Raw genomic sequence first — 19,852 nt, 5'->3', positions numbered from 1 at the left:
GGCCCCACTGTGAAGGCAGCAGCCCGAGGCGCATGCACTCCTGGGAGCCCCCGCTGGCTCCCGCTCCGGCTCCGACCCGGGGCCCCCGGGTGCCGTTTCCCTGGAAGGGGAGAGGTGACAACACCTGCTTGGAAGGACATCGATCAGCTTTGGCTGGGTCAAGTCAACAACTACTTGTTGGGCCCCTGTAAGCGTCTTCTGTTATTCCGGGCGCTGATCCAAATGCACCGCCTCCAAGGGCACATGTTCCTGGGGGGTGTAGGGTCTGCCCTTGGTCCAGGATCGCTCGGCACTGACAACACTGATGGAGCACCAGCAGCGGCCTGACGTGGTATAAAATGTCTCTGCAAGGCTGTGCTTTCACAACCCTCTGTTTTAATTAGTTACAAAACAGCAATCCCCCTGAGCTCCAGTCATGCCGGTATTTGCCCGGTCTAATGATGGCCACGACCGCTGAGCAATTCCCTGTTTCCTGGACACGGTTCATCCTCAGGCCCGACCTTGCCTCTCCCCTCGACGGTCCCACCCGTCTAAATACTGGCCACGGGCACGTGAGAAAGCAATTCATTGTTGGTGAAAACTTTTACCTCGACTAACGTAAAAATTCCCAAAATTAAATAGGACTTCCAGTAACACTTGATGATTGCTTTTGTTAATGAAGGCTTCTGTGAGTCCTTCTCGGCTCTCGAGACTTCTTTATCCCAGTACCTGCCGACAAGAAACAAAGCACAGTGAGGACCAGCGCCCCCTGACACACGGCGAACCGGGGCAGGGAGTGGAGGGGAAGGGACGAGTCCACCACTAGGCACTTGGTGGCTGTCCCAACAATGCTGGGTGGCTATCTGCAGGGCTCCTGCAAGAGGTGTGGTGCAGCCCAAGAAGACAGGCTGGAGGACAGACAGCTTCCTCCAGTGATACCTCCTCCCCAGTTAGTTCTGGGCCCCCAGGGCCCTTGCTGGGGGCCCCTCCACCACTTCCACCCCCTCCGGGACAGCCTGAGGGGAGGGGGGTGTGCCACACCGGGGGAAGCAGGCTCCAGCTCTTCCAAAGGCAGGCGACACCCCCTCCAAACCACTGGCCACACACTTAAGAGGTTTCTCCTTCCTGCCCCTCCTCCTTCCTGCCTGCTGCCTACCTTTGTAACTCTTCTCCAAGGTGCTTGGAGCGGTCCTCTGGAAGCACTGAGTACATGTCATCTTCTTCCAATCTCCGTTTGTGGCCGATTTTAAACAAGGGGTTTAGCCAACTGTGGAAAAGGAAGAGCAAAGGAATGACATCCATCCAAAAACACACACGTCTGATGAGAATCCTACTTCATGAATTTTGGTTTTTTAGAGTCTACAACTTAAATATACCGACATGGGGGAGGGTTGGAATCAGATATTTCAGATACGTGCGCGCACCCACATAGCCCCCAGCCCTGCCTGCCCAGGGAGCCCAGAAACAAGGGCATACCCTCCCACGTCAAAGACTACTTGGCGTCCAGATCACATTTTTTAAAAGATTTTATTTATGTTTAGAGGGAGGGGAAGAGAGGGAGGAAAGAGAGGAAGAGAAACATCAATGCGTGGTTGCCTCTCACATGCCCCCCACTAGAGTCCTGGCCAACAACCCAGGTATGTGCCCTGACTGGGAATTGAACCAGTGACCCTTTGGTTCACAGGCCAACACTCAATCCACTGAGCCACACCGGCCAGGGCCCAGACTGTGGTTTTTTAACACCCTTCCTCCCATGAAGGAACCACAAAGAAACACTCTGAAGAAATAACTGACTCCAAGGCTAGGACAGTGTCACGCAAGCCCCTGCGTGACAATTATTAGCTTTTCTGAACTGTAATATGAGTGCCTGCCATTAGGCTTTGGGTTGCTGAGGCCTCCACTTCAAAGACAAGCAACTCAAACACACGCCCAGCTAGGGGACGAGATAAAAAGCCAGGCCACCCACCCGTGAAGGTCCCTGTTTCTCTCCCAGAAAACTCTGCTTAACCTAGATAACTAACCATTTGGTTGACCACTTGCTTTTCCCTTTCTGCACTTTAATTCCCACTCCTGTGCTTTAAGTTAATCAATCCAGAATAAACCCATGAAACCCTAGGCACACCACCCTCAACTCCAGTAAAGGTAGAACCCCAGGATCTTGCTTGTGCACGCGCGCTCGCGCTCTCTCTCTCTCTCTCTCTCTCTCTCTCTCATTGTTGTTCGCTAGCTCTCCTCCCCACCCTCTGCCACCCCAGGACCTTGCAGTGAGGCCCCAGACATGCCCTGGACCCTCCAGGACCTGTGAGTCAACACCTTGTCTCTCTTTTTTCAAAGTTCCCTGGTGATCACTGTTGAGGTGTGCCCAAAAGCTGAAGAACCACCAGGGCTGGTCCAGCCTCAACGCTGGCCCCTAGGGCAGAATGTCCTCGAGGACTCCCCTCCGGCAGAGGCCCAGGTGCGCAGTGCCCAGGGATGAGACCAACACAAAGCAGGTGGAGAAAGGACAACACGGGCCTGAAGCATCTTATGCCATAAAATAAGGAAGCTCTCAAAGAACCGTGAGGATGTGTCCCAGGGACAGGGGGACCAGGCTGAAGGGCTCTCACGAAACAAATCCGGGGTACACTGAGCATCAAAGTAAACAAATGGCAACGAATCGTAACCCATTAAGTAACAAGAGTCCATGCGCGAATCCTTACGTCTATGTAAATGGGGGACAAGGGAGAGCTCTGGCACTCTCAAAGGCAAGTAAACATACCAAAGGAACAATGGGGTTAGAAATGATCAATGGTAGTCAAAATCGGTGAGTCAAAGTTTGTGGTGGAAGAAAATACTCACATAATCTCAAATTATAACGCTACCGATTACTTTTTAACTATGAAAAGAAAGACAATAACTTTATAGAGGACCCGCAAGAAAAACCCTATTCACATTTTTCTGGCAGTTCTGGTTGTTCTTTTTTGTTTTTAAATTTTTTATTGTCACCCTGGCTGGCATAGCTCAGTGGATTGAATGTGGGCTGCGAACCAAAGTGTCGCAGGTTTGATTCCCAGCCAGGGCACATGCCTGGGTTGCAGGCCATGGCCCCCAGCAACCGCACACTGATGTTTCTCTCTCTCTCTCTCTCCTTTCCTCCCCTCTCTAAAAATAAATAAAATCTTAAAAAAAAAAAAAAAAAAAAAAGGAAAGAAAGTGCAGAAAGAAAAGCCTGCCCGCTGAGAATACTCTGCCCAGGAGATGTCCTTCAGACTTGGAGAGTTCTCCGGACAAACCAAAGCTAAAGGAGTTCATCACCATTCCACCACCCTTACAAGAACTGTGGAAGGCAGTTCTTAGAGGCAAAACACAAGATGCTAATTAGTAACAGGAAAACATACGAAAGCATAAAGCTCACTGACAAAGGCAAATACATATTTAAGTTCAGGATAACACTGTAATGCTGGTAGGTAAATCATTTACAACTCTAGTATGAACATGAAGAGACTAAAATGTTTAAAATAACCATAACTACAATAATTTGTTAATGTACCCAGTATAAAGTGAGTTAATTGTGACATCAAAAAATAGAATGTAGCCCTGGCTGGCATAGCTCAGTGGATTGAGCGCGGGCTGGGAACCAAAGTGTCCCAGGTTCGATTCCCAGCCAGGGTACATTCCTGGGTTGCAGGCCATAACCCCCAGCAACCGCACATTGATGTTTCTCTGTCTCTCTCTCTCTCCCTCCCTTCCCTCCCTAAAAATAAATAAATAAAATCTTAAAAAAAAAGACCAATTTTAAAAAAAATAGAATGTGAGGGAGTATAAAAATATACACTTTTTGTTGTTCAAAGTTAGGTGGTTATCAGCTTAAAATGCACTGTCGTAAATATAAGAGGTCTCAGGTAAACTTCATAGTAACCGCAAAGTAAAACCCTACCATAGATACACAAAAGATAAAGAAGTCAAAGTGTACCACTACAGAGAAGCATCAAATCACAAAGGAAGTGAGCAAAAAAGGAAGAACGTAAGAGAAGAATTACAAACAACCAGGAAACAATTAAAAATGTCAACAGTAATTCCAAAACTATAAATAATTACTTTACATATAAACAGACTATAGTCTCCCCGGTCAAAACAGAGTGGCTGAATGGATAAAAAAGCAAGGTCCCTCTAGGCGCTGCCTACCAGAGACTCACTCAACCTTTAAGGACACACACAGACTGAAAAGGGAAGGATAAAAAAAGCTATTTCTATGCAAATGGAACAAACAAACAAACAAACAAACAGGGGTAGCCATACTTACATCAGACAAAAGAAGCTTGAAGCCAAAGACTGTAACAGGAGACAAAGAAGATCACCGAACCGTGATAAAAGGACCCCTTGATCAAGAGAAGACAGCGTTTGCGAACACTGACGCTACAACACGGGAGCACCGAGGCGATCTCTACGTGCCAGTGTCGGAGAGCACTCACACAAAGCCAGGTGGCACCTCCCACTGCACACCCAAGCTCCCAGGTACAGACTACGGCTCCAAGGCTATGAACTTGCATGGCACCTTACTGTGCTGAACACTGCGGGCAGCTGTGACACAACAGTGAGTATTTGTGCATCTAGACATAGGAAAGGTATGGTAAAAATACAGGATAAAAGATAAAAACGGTGCACCTGTACAGGCATGGACCACGCATGGAGCTAGCTTGCAGGACTGACACTACTCTGGGGGAGGGAGGGAGGGAGGGAGGGGGTGGGGAGTGCGTGTGGGGGCCTAGGGCATCCCCGTACAGTGCTGTAGCCTTCACAAACACGACACACTCACGCAACATTAAATGTATAAAAAGTTTTCTTTAATGATAAATGAGCCCTGGCTGGCACAGCTCAGTGGATTGAGCACGGGCTGCAAACCAAAGGGTTGCTGGTTCAATTCCCAGTCAGGGCACATGCCTGGGTTGCAGGCCAGGTCCCCAATGGGAACCACATGAGAGACAACCACACATTTATATTTCTCTCCCTCTCTTTCTGCCTCCCTTCTCCTCTCTCTAAAAATAAATAAATAAAATCTTTAAAAAAAGATAAATGAACCTTAGCTCACTGAAACTTCACCAACTTCAATTTTTTAACTTTGACTCTTTTGTAATAACACTTAGCTTAAAACACAAGCATGTTATATAGCTGTACAAAATTATTTTCTTTATATTCTTATTCTAGAAAACTTTTTTCTATTTAAATTTTTTTTATTTATTTTTTTAAAGATTTTTTTTTTTATATTTTAGAGAGGGAAGGGAGGGAGAAAAAGAGAGAGAGAAGCATCAATGCGTGGTTGCTGGGGGTCTTGGCCTGCAACCCAGGCATGTGCCCTGACTGGGAATCAAACCTGCGACACTTTGGTTCGCAGCCCGTGCTCAATCCACTGAGCTATGCCAGCCAGGGCCTATTTAAAAATTCTTTATTTTATTTTGAACTTTTTTTGTTACAAAACTAAACGAGAAACACAGTAGCCGAGGCCTACACGGGGCCAGGACCATGGGCATCACTGCCGTCCACCTCCCCGTCCCGTCCTGGGAGGGCCTCAGAGGCGACAGCATGTGCGGAGCGGTCAGCTCCTGGGACAGCAAGGCCTTCCCCGGGGGACCCCTCCGGGAGGACCTGCCCGAGACTCTTCTTGGGGAGGCGTCGCTCTTTTCAGATACAAGCCCACGCTGGGTGGCTGGGCTTCTCTCTTCCTCCACAGACCAGCTCGTGAGCCACTACTGCACCAGGAACATTCCTCTCCAGTAACGAAACCTTCCCAGGTGTTTAAGGAGCTTGCGGAAGTCTGCAGAAGCTTCTACTAAAGTCTTCGCTGGGAATTTTCTTGGGAGTTCTTCCTTCTCCCCTTCTGCAGTTTCCTTTCCTCCTGCCTCTCTCCTTCAGCTGTGTGCCCCGTTCCAGTTCCGACAACTTATGAGCCAGTTCCTCCAGAACCACCTCCAGGAGCTCCTCAATGTCACCCTCCCCACACCCGGCTGCTGGCCGTCTCAGCCACAGCCTTGTTGGGTTTTGCCACCTCCTCACCTTGACAAGGCCTGTGACGTCAAGGGCAAACCTCTTAAAGGTCTCCTTCCGGATGCCACTTACACACTCCTTGGTGGCATCGCCCGAAGCCCACGCAAGGTTCTCCAGGCACTCACGGGGGCTGTCATCCCTCCAGGATTGCATCAGTGTCTTCTCGGTGTCCTCTGCAGTTGCAGCTAGGGCCTGGACAAAGGTCCTTCTCAGGCAGTAGGTCCTCAAGCCGTTACAACTCCTTGAGACCCCTCGTTTGGGTCAGAGGTGGTGTTTGGAGGGAGAAGCACCACTCTGACCCTGGGGTGGGCATCGCCAACAAGAGGAGGATGCCCAGGAGCACCATCAGCAAGCAGAACCTTGCAGGGTATGTTATTCTCCCAAGGACACTTCTCCGTGTCACTGGCACAGTGAATCGGCAGAGGGGCGTCTTGGAAGGGGAGCTGGGTCCTCCACAGCTTCTCACTGCTCCGTAGGACCCTGGCAGGGCCCGCTCACTGTAGCCCGCGACACGGCGAGCGAGGCTGCTCCCCTGGCCTTGAAGGCCTTGGAGCCTGGCGCTCACCTGGCCTCCCTGTAGATGAAGGGCCTTCCAGGCACCGTTTCCAGAACAGAGAGAGGTTGCATCCACGCCATTTGCTCCGGCAAGTCATTTTCCTCCACAGTCAGCTGATCCCGTGTTTCCAAAAGTTCTGCAGCCGCCCCACGGACTCACCGCTCACTCTCACGTCCCGTAACGAGTGTGAACTCTTGCACTGTGTCAGCCACACGGAGCCGTCAGTCAATTCCACGTCACAGCTGGGCCCGGTCACTTCTTTCCACGGGGCAAACGAACTGTCTGCTTTGGCCGTGATCGTCACGGTGCTGAGAGGGACGCACTCGTGAGTCTGGCCTTCAACCCAGGCTGTTAGCTGTCCCTCCAGGTCTCATCCAGGCCCTTGCTGCATTTCGGTCAGTCTCACTGCCACCAGTGCAGCAGACACTCGAATAGCTCCCATCCCTTTGTCCTTGTTCTTCAAGGTCATGGCGATGGTGCACTGGGACCCGCCTGCCAGGCAAGCAGTAGCTACCACCCATTTCCTACCTCCCTAGTCCTTAATCATGTTTAATTCCGTCTCCAGCTCAATCACTTGATGGGACCCCTTTCTGGCAACCTTGCAGGGTATGCTTTACACTTACGGGTCACAATGAGCACAACACGAGATTAAATCAAGTGCAAGAGAAATCAATGCGATCAAGAGCCGCCATGAGCACAAGACGGAGGAGGCCGCTGCCGGTGCAGCCCAGCACATGTCCTACAGCACATGCTTTTTTCTTTCCGTCAGAAAGAGTACACTCTGGAATAATGATGAATCGTATAGTACAATAAATACACAAGCCAGTAACACGGCCTTTTACTGCCACTATAAATATTATGTACTGTGCAGAATTATATGGGACCAGCAGCACAGTGGGCTTGTTACACCAGCATCACCACGAACACATGCGTGGCCCCTGCACGACGACACAACGGCATCATGAGGCAGCGAGGACTTCTGGGCTGCGTTACAACCTTATGCAACCACCGACTCTCACACAGGCAGGCCTTCCCTGACCGAAGTCTTATTAGGTGGCGTGTAACTGCACGCAGAACATTCCACCCAACGGCGGCCGGTGCTCACTCCCCTGAAGCACACAGGGGACGCCCTCCCGGGTACGTTTGTTGTTGGGCCACAGAATCAGTCTTTGTAAAGTTCATCTTAAAGTCACAGCTAGCATCTTTTCCAGTCACTCTAGTAGGAGACTAAAAATCGATGACAAAAAAGAAAAAGAGAAAAATTCACAAATACGTGGAGATTAAACTACATGCTCCTGAACAACCAATGGTTCAAAAAAGAAATTTTTTTAAAAAATTAAAAAATATCTTGAGACAAATAAAAATGGAAATGTGATTATCAAAACCAGTGGGATACAGCAAAAGCAGTTTTAGGATAGAAGTTCATAGTGATAAACACCTACATTAAAAGATATCAAATAACGACCCTAACTTTAGACCTCAAGGAACTACAACGAGAAAAAGAACAAACTAAGCCCCAGGTTAATAAAAGGAAGGAAATAACAAAGGTCAGAGCAGAAATAAATGCAACAGAAACTAAAAAGCAAAAATAAATGAAGCAGAAACTAAAAAGACAATAGAAAACATCAATAAAACTAAGATCATATGTACTGAAAACACAAACAAAAGAGACCAACCTTTAGTTGGATTGACCAAGAAGAACCACAAGTAAAATCAGAGGACTCAACACAAAACTATGAATTAAAAAGAAAACATTACAGCCATTGCCACACAAATACAAAGAATCCTAAAAGATCACCATGCCCACAAACTGGACAAACCAGAAGAAATGGACATGTTCCTAGAAACACAGAACCTCGCAGGGCGGAGCCATGAAGAAACAGAAAATCGGAACAGACGGATGACGAGTGAAAATACTCCATCGGAAACCAAAAAGCTGCCGACACACAAGTCCAGGACCAAATGCTTCACTGATAGACAAAGTCCCCCCAGCAGTCAAAGCACCGACACCAATCCTTGTCAAGCTCTTCCAAAACACAGAAGGGTAGGGAACACCTCCAAAATCTGGTGTGCGTGTGCAACACACACCAGATGGTCGATGTTGCTGATTTTACAGGCATGGCCACTACAGAAAACAGAACGGAAGTTCCTCAGGAAAGTGAAAAGAACGGCCAACACTGGGCACGTGAAGGCAATGAAATCGCTACCTCAAGGAGATATCTGTATTCGCATGTTGACTGCAGCATTATTCACAACAGTCAAGGTAAGGAAATGATGTGTCTGTACACCAACAAATACACGGATAAAGAAAATGTGAGAGATACACACACACACACATACACACACACATGCACACACTCACCCTAGAACATTACTCAACCTTTAAGAAGGAAGTCTCGTCCCTTGGAACATGGATGAACCTAAAGGCATCATGCTATGTGACATGAGCCAGACCAAATACTGCCTGGTATCAGTTATATGAAGAATTTTTTTAAGGAAAAAAAAGTATACTCATACTCACAGAAGGTCATACTCACAGGAAGAGCACAGAAGCAGTGGCCAGGGCTTGGTGGGGCTGGGGGAGAAGTTGGGTAAAAGGGTAGACACGTTCAACTATATAATAAATACGGATTTAATGTCTCACAGGATTACAGGGTGCCTACCATGGATAACACTGTACTTCACACTCGAAATCTGCTGAGACTAAAACTTAAATGTTCTCACCCTAAAACAAGAAAGGGGGTAAATGTGTGAAGTGAAGGATGTGCTAGTAACTCCCTGGGGGGATGCCTTTTGCTAAGTATGCACATATCAAATCATCACATTCTAAATCCGTCTTACAGTTTTGTCCACGGTACCTCAGTACAGCTGGGGGTCAAAAACACTTTGGCTGGTAAATCCTAGGAATTTCCCCAGTGAGCGTGGGCCCCGATGGTTTATGCTGACAAGGTGACTCACAGGGTCCCCTGGAGAGTTTATATTCATGTATGACTCAGCCTGGGGCTGTCCCCCACCAGGAAAAGCAATCGTGTGAGATCAACCCCCACTCCGTGGAGGGGGGCTGGCGGTCAAGATCAACCACAAGGCTAAAGAATCCATCAATAACACCCCCCTAACAAACCCCAATAGAAACCCTGAATGCCAGCACCTGGGGGAACTGTCCTGCTGGGCAATGCCTGAGTCCTGTCACACACTGATGTGTCAGGAATGTGGCATGTCCTGACTCCAGAAGGACAAGACAAAGCAGCTTCCTCTCCCTGGGTGGCTCTCCCTTTCACGGCTCCAGATTTGTATATGTTTGCTAGAATGAAGCAGTAATTGTGTTCTGCGTGTGGTCTAGTGAATTATGAAAGCTGAGCCCCCCAAATCTGTAGTCTTCTGAAGTAAGGGTGACCTGGGGACCCCGAACCTGCAGCCAGCAGCACCCGGCGTCCAGAGGAGGACACTTGCACGGGGGACGGTGTCTATGAGGCCCCCAGCAAGGCAGAGGTGGCCAGAAGTCAGTACCGGGGCACAGGTGCAGCTCAAGAGCAGACACTCACGTGTCAGGGCACCACCTCCTCAGCTTCTGCTGGCCTTGACCACCACTCACCTACTTGCTCCCTGCTGCCTGCCTCTTTCCCCCACAGCTCCCCGTCCTCATCTCAGTTAGCATAAGCTAGTCCGAGACCTGGGGCCCACCAGCCCATCACTGTCCCTGGGACCATTTCTGCCAGCACCAAAGGAAAAGGCAGGGGATGCCTTGAAGGCTCTCTCCTCTCACTTGGTGGCCACACACTCTGCCTGGAGGCTGGGGGTCTCACCTTTTAATCTGCAATAAGATCACCTGAGTGGTTCCTTAAAAATCAATCCAGACCCCACCAGTGGGGTTTTGATTGCACAGATTTAAAGGGGAGACTAAGAATCTGCACGTTAGACGAGCATTCCTCATGAACTTGGCCGGGCACTGCATACAGACTTAGGGTTCTAGAAAAGACAGGGCGGTGGGTGGGGAAGGATTAGCTGGTCAAACTTAGAGCTAGAAGTTAGAGTGAGAAGTCAGAGAGCTAGAACACACCTTGGAAAACCTAGTACAGCTCATATCCAGGACAGGAAGCCGATAGGGGTGGTCGGTGTTCATTATCTTTAATGTACGATGTGTGTATTTGCACATGCTTGTCATTTCCCATCATAAAAGACAAGGGGGCGTGGAGGAAGACGGGCCAAACTCCGCACCTATGCAGGTCTGCAGGTCTCAGATGTTCGGCATCTGATGCACATGCGGGCATTTCCTGTAACAGTGACAGTCACTCAATAACGACTATTTGTGTTACCCACTATGAGAAATAAAATTAACGGTCACTTTTTCTCTGATCAGCAATGAGTATACTTCTTTCATCTTTCAATTGTATAGTGATTAAGAAAAAACACATCGGCCCTGACCAGTGTGGCTCCGTGGGCTATGCATCGTCCCAACAAAGCGCAAGGTCGCTGGTTTGATTCCCGGTCAGGGCATATGCCTGGGCTACGGGTTCAGTGCCTGGTTGGGGCTCGTGGGAGAGGCAACCAATGGCTGTTTCTCACATTGATGTTTCCCTCCCTCTCCTTCTGCCTCCCTTCCCTTCTCTCTAAAAGCAAATAAATGAAATCTTTTTAAAAAAAGATATTAAAAAAAAACACACAGAAAAGGAGTAGGCCAAGGAAAGGTAGATATAACACTGACTGGTGAACCACGCCCACAGCTTAGCCCACTTAATCCAATCCTTGGTCCATCTGAGAGCCTGGTCCTTCCTTCTCCCTTATTCCTCGCACATGGTGCGACTCTATCACCCAACCCTCCTGCAGTCGGGGAGGCCACGCTGAACTGAAGGCACAGAGACATATGCCACTCGCACGGAAGGCTCAGGCCTTAGCACCGTGAGCACACTTCCCCCACGCTCTCCTCTTCCCAACCTGAGAACCTGGAAGCGGCAGCAACCCAGCTTCTACCACCAGGCAGACCACAGCAGGAGTCTGGCCTAGGTCCCTGCCCACAGCGCACCTGGAGATCTCCTGCAAACAGAAACTCTGAGTCACTAAGTTTGGGGCAGGGCCTGAGATTGCACTGCTCCCGTGCGCTAGGTCACGGCCACGTGCCTGGTCTGCAGACCACACCTGGGGTAGCAGGCGTCTGGGCAGAACCACCCACCAAAGAGGCTGTCGATTCTGATGCTCAGGGTTGGCGGTCACGTGATGAGCAGCGGCCGTCACCGCAGAACGACTCGAGCCCAACTAGCCGGCTGGCCTTTCTCCCGTGACCCATAACGAAGTTTAACTGAGACCTGTGAGTAAGGCCAGTGTGCAAGTGCAGCTAGCAAACGAACGCAGGGACAGCTGCAGAAAGATTACTTAAGAGTGTGCAACGTGATACGAGCTGGCAGGGTTCTATCAGAAACAGTATCTGCCCCGCTGAGTCAGAGTCGGCGCTGTAAACAGCAATATCTCCAAAGGCGGTCGCTGCCACAGCACGGAAACGGCGACCACTGGCCTAGGAGGAGAGGACAGGAAGGTCACACCCGGGCCCTGGGTTCACACGGCCACCACCTGCCACGCTGTTCTTCCGAGGAGGCCCGTGCGGAAGCTGTTTACTCTCCAAGACCACAGGCATGACGCACAGATGGTCAGTCTCCAAAACCTCAGCCAAGATTCCGCCCCCACCATCCCCGCAGTCCGGTGCTGATGGAAGCTGCACGCGAACAGCACCGTGTTTGTCCCCAGGTTGCAGGAAGCAGACGAGACCTTGGCGGGAACCCCCAAGGACGCTTTGAGACACGGAGGTTTACCGGGGGACTTTCTTGGGTTAAGGTTTAAGCTTACTTAATTGCGTGTTCCTTTTCTATTTACATAACAGACATGAGGCCTGATGGAAGCAGAGCTGACAGTGTGGCCCTCACGGAGATCACATGAACCTGGACCCCCTCGGCTTCCGTCCCCGCCCCCCCCCCCCCCCCCCGAGTCAAATGCCTGGGAAACAGCCTGGCCACCCAAGAAGTCCTACTGCAAGCCCCTGCCCTTGAACTCTAAGAAAAAGCCCCTTGGATGAGAATCTATGAGAAATCTAAACTGTTGAATGTAGTCACGGAGGTGCAGGATGATAAATCTCAAGTCTCTGAGATGAAAAACCTTCTCAAAGGCAGAGGAAAAAAAAGCACTTTTCAGCCCAGCCTCTGCTGGAATGACCACAAATCTCAGAGTCACGCATGAAATCTACATGGGTCCCCTCGACTTTCCGTGGATTATAAACCCCTCGAGGACACAGGTTGTTTCCGCTTACTTTATTTCCCTAGAGGGCCTAGTTTAACAAAAACGTATGTGCTGGGCAAACCTAAATACTTGCTACTCGACACAGAAATAATACATCAAGCCCTGGTTGGGTGGGTCAGTTGGTTGGAGTGTCATCTCATGAAACAGAAAGTTGTAGGTTCGATCCCCAGTCGGGGTGAGTGTGGGAGGCAACAATTCAGTGTCTCTCATTCATTCTCATTCTGTCTCCCCCCAACCCCCACCCCCCGCCTCCTCTCTAAAGTCAATAAACATATCCTGAGAGGGGATTTAAAATAATGATGATAATAATAATAATAATAATAATAATGATCAAATATGTGACTGCACTTCTTTGGATTCGCAAAACACAACACAGGTATTTGGCCATAAAAACTCAAGAAGTTGAATCTATTGCAATCAATGTATTCTCCTCATTGAAAAAACCAATTTACTCAGAACAAGTCCCCACACATTTGGAATCTCCTCGAAGCTTCCAAGCCTTTATTTCCAGTCTCCAGACAGACAGCACAGGTGCTACCAGTCCTGGACGTTTTCTTTCCCGGACACCTCTTCCAGCTTTGACAGTCTAGGGTCCCCGGCGAGGCAGGTGAGAGTCTCAGCGTACAAATCCATCCTGCCCAGCCTCCTTGCCACTCGGCCAACTTGGCTCAGGTGTGAAGTCCGGAATAACATCCTCCGTTATTGCTTCCTCCTCTTCCTGGTCCCTTCCCCCAGGGGTCAGGGCTCTTCGTGTCTCCCTGCCACAGTCAGGAGGTGCCTTCAACCCCCTGGAAGGGTAGGTCACTGAACACATACAGCGAGTTACAATTAAAGGCAACTGGCCCACTGAGGCCACACTGGTTCACTCCTTGTGGTCCGTGGAGAGTTGGGGATCCAAAGACTTTGCTTTAGCACCACGGAACCTCTTGCTTTCTCCGACGCCTCCTGCAAATGGCCCCAGGCTGCTCTCAACCAGCCTGCACCAGCTGTTCCTATTCCTGCCCAGGCTCCTCTGTCCTCTGGCCTGGCCATAGGATTTCTCTCTGTGTCATCGGACAGCAAGGGGGTCCCCTGTAGGGTCCTCCATTGGCAATATAACTTCTAATATTTAAGGGCCCACAGGAGCGTTCTGACAGACTTCAGCCCCGGCCGAGGCTGCCCTCCACGCCAATGTTATTTTTTGGCAAATGGTATGAGGTTTGGAGGCAAAGGACAGCTTTGGCAAAGGGTATGAGGTTTGGTGGCACTGCTGTGGTTTTACTTCAAGTAAACAACTATTAAATCGGGGGAGCCTAGTTTTCCGCTTAATTTTAATGATGTCACCACTGCCTGGCATTGCTCTTTTTTTAAAACATTTTATTTTTAGAGAGAGGGGAGGGGAGGGAGACGAACATTGATGAGAAGGCGAAACACCGATCGGCTGGCCTCTTGCACACACCTGACTTGGGGACAGAACCCACAGCCCACCCAGCCGTGTGCCCAGACCGGGAATCGAACTGGTGACCTTCCACTTTGTGGGACAACAGCCGACCCCCTGAATCATGCCACTGGGGGCACCATACCAGGAGAAAAGGCAAAAGGGGCTACATTAACAAGCACCAACTTGAGTCCCTATTTCTGGTAACTGTCCATGAGCTATGGACTGAGGTCGCTCAAGCTCCAGGAAGAAAGCACGCGGAGCCCTGGCAGCCTGAGGCGGCAGTGAAGGGGCACCAGGAAACCCCTGGTGCCCACTGCCTTGGAGAGCAGGGAACCACCCTCCCACAACAAGATATCAGTCCTTCTTTAGGACTGCCCCTCCCCCGCTCGCCTGGGCAACCGCCGGCTAGGGCTCCAGGCAGCCCCTCCAAACTCGGAATGTGGAAGCTGTCAGCCACATTCTGACGAGCAAAAACCACTTGTACCTGAGAATATAAGACCAGGGCACCCAATCTCACGCACGAGACTGAGAACAGCGGTCTAACGTGATTACCACCCATTTAAAATGGAATACCCTTTCTGCTGTTATCCAAAATTAAGGAGGAAGTGCTCATTCTAAGTTAGTCTTCTAATCAGGCAATACGACGTCCAGGGGACAGATTTTAGGAACATTCCAGCTGAACCATTTCATTCTTGGACGCATTAGGTCAATTATGAGTGAAACGGCCCCCAGCTTGAATAGCTGCATGTTCGGAGAGAACAAAAACCTCCTTTGAAAAGCCTCTCTCTGTGCATAGTCCCTTAAAGGGCTTGTCTGGTCGGAAGTAAATCAAGAGAGTTTGGAAAACTCCACAGTGACCCCTAGGACCCGCTAAAGCAGCTTTCTTCATAATCTTGGTATGTCCTCCATTCGCTTTAAAAAATATTTCCTGTAACCTGCACAAAAGCATGCAGAAGTGGAAAAGAAAAAGCAACGGAAAACAACCAAACGTTTTCCCAGACAGCGAGGAGAACACTACGCAGAGGTATTTTACAGAGAACCCCTGACCCCCAGCTCCACCCAGTCCCAAACCAACCCCGGTGTCCTGGATGCCACTTTCAGGCTAACGCGGTTCCTCCCGAAAAACCTCTCTGCTCCTCGCCCCTCCATGGAGGTCACCCCATCAGAAGGAAGGGGGAGGACGGAGGGAAGACAGACCACCCCTCACCCCCACACCCTCAAAGGGCTGAGAACAATGAGAGGGCAACCCCCAACACCCAGCAGGGTAACCCCAGAGCCGCCTCCTCTTTCTCCCTCCAAAGAGGCGAGGGCCAAGTGGGGTCTTCCCCCCGCCCCCCACGAAGCAGCCCTCAAACCTCGGCAAGTGCATTAGTGTCTTACTGATTCAAAAAAAAAAAAAACCAGCTCTCAACCACAGAAATTGTAATATTCACTAATTCAAGTCAACGCGTAAGCACCTGCCCACCATGTAATGGGCACTCTTGTAGGCCCAGATGGGGGGTCTCTTTCATGCAGCTCACGTTCAGGAAGGGAAGACAGAAGACCAGCGAACTACAAAGACAGGTTCAGAACAACGATGCCGAGCACAGAAAGTAACACGGGGAGACCTGGCTGAGAGTGCACGTGGCTACTTTCTACGGGGTGACGGGGCAGAGCTCTCGGAGGAGGTCTGGTGCAGGGCCCAAGGCTCAGAAACCACGAGCGGAGTCCACGTGTTCGAGACACAGGCATCGGCGAGTGCAAGGCTAACGCAGTCACAGAACCACCCAGAAGTGGGAAGGATTTCCCTCCGGATCCGCAGAGACCTCCGGGTCCTGGAGGAAAACCGCAGGCGTGGCTCACGTCCTCCATCCGCCCCACAGGGTTCAGGGTTCACAGCACCATGTTCGAGGGGCGGATAAAACAACCGGGTCAGGCTGGGACTGGGCCGAGATCCCACACTGCTCCCAGGCCAGCTCCCAGCTCGGAGCGGGCCCCCTCGGCAGACTCCCTGCTCCCTGCCCGTCCCAAAAGCACTACCTCGCCCATCACCTCAGCTGGCTAACACGGTGAGGGTCTGGTGAGGGTCTGGGTCATCCCGGGGCCCTTGCAGCCTCTGTGCCCTGGACGTCCCCGGTTCCTGGGAAGCTCCACGTGGCTCCCCCAGCCTCGGCTTTCCATGCAGCTCCTCTCCCTGCCTCGCACCTCCCGAGCCCAGTGCTCATTCACAGCTGCCTTCGCTGGCAAGACTCCCACCCATCTTCAAGGAGGAAACCCCTTCAGGGAGGGTCCCTCCAGCCACACGAACTGGACCACAAATGAGAAACGGTCTCAGGGACTGTCAACGTTCCCCCAGCCTGGGAGACCAGCCACCCCAGCCTCCCACCACCTGGCCTACCGGGTGCCACCCCAAGAACCACGCACGCCCTGTCGTTTTTGCCGCCATCATTCCTCCGTACAGAGCGCAGGTCAGGGGCGGCTTCCCGAGGGCACCTGCTGGAGTCGGGTAGTGACAGGTGTTCTTTCGTCCTGACTCTCGAGAACAGTTCAGCAAATACTGACACCGGCCATTCCCCAGTCCCTGCCCGTGCTCTGTGGCTGGAGGGAGGGGCCTGACGTTCATGCAACAGGAATGTCAGCCCTGCCCCCCAGCCCTGCCCCCCTCTATTTACCAGGTTGCTTTAGGCATGAAATTTAACCTCTGCACCCCAGTCCCCTCAGCTGGAGGCAATCGGAGTGGCCACACTTGGCAAACCATTTATGAACGTTGATCATGGATACGGCTGCACTCTACCTTGCTTATAGAAATGTGCATAATAAGGTAGAAAACAGGCCATGAAAGTGTCAGCAGGTCCTGGGGCCGTCAGGATGGCTGTGCCCAAGAGGACGGGGCACTGCCTCGGACCTCAGAGAGGGAGGGGAGCGGAGGGAGAAAGATGCGGGGAGAGGGGACCAGGGCCTCCCTCTAATGAACAACCAAATTCTTCAAAACTCCGCCAACATCACTGTGCGTGGATTTTTGTGGAAACCAGTAAATGGGACCACACTCGGGGTGAAGGGGGGCAGGGGGAAAGGAGAGGAGGAGAGAGAACAGAGAGTTCAGGAGGACACAGGAGACTCCAGAGTGTGAGGCTGAAAGAGGCCAGCGGAAGTCAGCCAGCACAGAGCTGGCAGGAAGTGTGGGGTGGGACCGCAGGGGGACTGGGGACCACGGGGGGGGGACTGGGGACCACAGGGGCACGGGGACTGCAGGGCCCAGCTGCCCTGTGGCCACCACTCTGGAAGGACGCCCTCGCCTCACTGGGGCCCGCGTTCTGCACAGGCTTGGCACAGCCGGTCCCTCAACACACGAGGTGCCTCATCGGTGTCCACGTTCAGCTCTTCCTTCCTTAAAACTCTTGCCAGCAGTCCGGCCTAAGTATGTGAGCAGGAGGAAAGCGCAGAAGGGCTTGGAGCCGGACCTTGGTGTGGCCCAGGGCTGGCTCACTTCTCCCGGCCCCGGGGCTCCGTTTTCCGCCTGTCACCGACTTCTCAAAGCAACCCTTGTTCCATGAGGATGAGCCCTCGGTGACAGGGAATCAGCATGGCCCGCCCGGCACCCTGCACGCTGCTGCCTCTTCTGTGGCCTGAGACGCCAGCGGGAGCTGCCATCTGCCCCCTTTGTTCTGAGCTCTGCAGAAAACGCCAGTTCCCAGAAATCAAAGGCAATTAGCTGCCCTTGTCCCAGTCCCTGCGGGGGCTGCCCTGCAGGGTCCCTTCCTGTTGCACCTCATCCTTCCTGGAAGGGCTTCTTAGGAAAGCGCCTCCCTTACAGGAACGAAATCCTTCCCCAGGAGCTGGTGGATGAGGCGGGAGCCTTGCGGAACTTCCCTTCCAAAAACTTCAGTGTACCTTCTGAGTGGCCCCAGGCAGAGATGACCAAAATCCACTCGAGGGAGTTGGGGGGGGGGGGGGGGGCGGGGGAGGAGAAGAGGGATCCTAACTTGGCTTACTCAGAGGGACTACTTTTCTCTTTAAAATTTTTATCTTAAGGAAAAATCTGAACTACAGTATATTCTAAAGGGCGGAGGTAAGAAGTCTTCCAGTTTGCCTGAGAACAATAAAGCCATCTTTTTTTTTTTTTTTTTTTTGGCTATTAATACAGGATACACTAAGGACTTCCATGGGGTTTTCCCAAAAGCAAAATAATTTGGTAAATTTGCATGTAGACTGTAAAGAAAAAAAAAAAGGTCAGGGCATGAATGTGAATTACCTCAGAGCCCAAAAGAGCAGGGCAGCCTCCGCTGAACAGCCTTGCGCCAGAGACCACGCAGCTGGTGCCGGGCAGCCGACAGCGACCACAAGTGACCACGAGTGACCTCCTTCCAGCTGCAAGGATTGCCCTCGGACCGGCCAGCCGCCCGTCTAGGGAGACGGCACTCCTCCGGAGCGAAGCACTCTGAAGGGTTTATGGGGCTTGGCTCCACATCTGGAGAGTCTTAGGGGGTCTACCTAAATTTAAATTTTAAAAAACATGAGGAGGCAGGGTCTACCCTGGGCAGGTCATCTGAAGAGTTAAGGCTGTGGGGTCGGAGTCCTTGGCAAGTTCAGCCTAAGGGGACCAACTACAGTGCAAAGCAGCTCTGCCCAGCAAAGACGTCTGGGGGGCACGTGGGTGTTGCAGCCGCTCGGGACACCACAGCCAGGTGCCACAGCCGGGGTGCTTCACCAACGGGTTCGTTCTCACAGCTCTACAGGCTGGAAGTGTAGGCCAAGGTGTCGGGCGGCCGTGCGTGGAAGGAGGGGAGGAGCCAGGAGAAGCTGACTTCAGCAGCTTCAGCCACGTGCGCTGCTGCAACGCTGCTCTTCCAAGGGACTTCAGCAGATGTGATAATCCCCCTTTACAATTTTCAGCGTGCTTCCACCAACAGTGACCCGGTTCTTGGTATGAATCGCATTTCTCTTGGTTGCCTCCTTTTTTTTTTTAAACAGATGATAACTTCTGTGGGAGTTACTAACAGGTCACTTCTCCATTCATCATCAGAGGTGGGTATCTATTAGACCCTGCGGTGCTTCCACGGGACCACCCTGCTGGCTGGCCCTGCTTGATGGTAAGTGGGGGAGGAAAGTGAGGGAACAGAACTTTATGAGTTTATTACACTTAAAGTATAATTTTTGGAACACACAGTGAGTAGGCTTAATTTTCCCAACTTGCAAAATAGGATCCCAAGGCCCAGGGTGGTTAACTGTCTTGCCCAAGGTCACAGCTAACAAGTGCAAGGTCGAGGAATAGGACCTGGATCTTCTGGCTCCGGTCTGATGCTCTCTCCATAATACTCAGCTTGCCCCTACCTAAGGGAGAGGTGTCAGCAATTCCAAACTAGACAAGCGGTTACTGAGAGGGTCCAAGGATGAGTATCTCCAAGATCCCGGCAAGCCCCTCCCTCCCCACTCACGTGCTGAGGCCCACAGGGCGGAAGGAGCCCCGCGGAGCCAGCCGCTGTCCTGCTTCGAGAGGAACCTGAGAAGACTGAAGTGACAACTTAAAATCACCCACTACGCCTGTTAAGAGTGAGACGCACAACCAGGTGCTGAGAGATCAAGATGTGAAAGACACTGGTTTCTGCCCTCAAAGA

General features: G+C 51.3%; 1 protein-coding gene across 1 annotated transcript in view; it reads right to left on the bottom strand.

Annotated features, from left to right (window-relative positions):
* The window catches only part of ABCC4 (ATP binding cassette subfamily C member 4), a 205,236-nt gene that overhangs the window by 172,969 nt on the left and 12,415 nt on the right, over nucleotides 1-19,852 (bottom strand). Inside the window, exons 2-3 of the mRNA XM_036011227.1 lie at nucleotides 1,136-1,246; nucleotides 588-708 (exon numbers count right to left, since the gene is read on the bottom strand). Coding sequence (XP_035867120.1) covers nucleotides 588-708; nucleotides 1,136-1,246 — 232 coding nt within the window. The remainder of the gene's footprint in view (nucleotides 1-587; nucleotides 709-1,135; nucleotides 1,247-19,852) is intronic.

The sequence above is a fragment of the Phyllostomus discolor genome, chromosome 11, assembly GCF_004126475.2.
Source record: "Phyllostomus discolor isolate MPI-MPIP mPhyDis1 chromosome 11, mPhyDis1.pri.v3, whole genome shotgun sequence".
NCBI classification, from domain to species: Eukaryota; Metazoa; Chordata; class Mammalia; order Chiroptera; family Phyllostomidae; genus Phyllostomus; species Phyllostomus discolor.
Note: the sequence above shows the minus strand (reverse complement) of the source record. Positions and strands in the feature narration are given on the sequence as shown.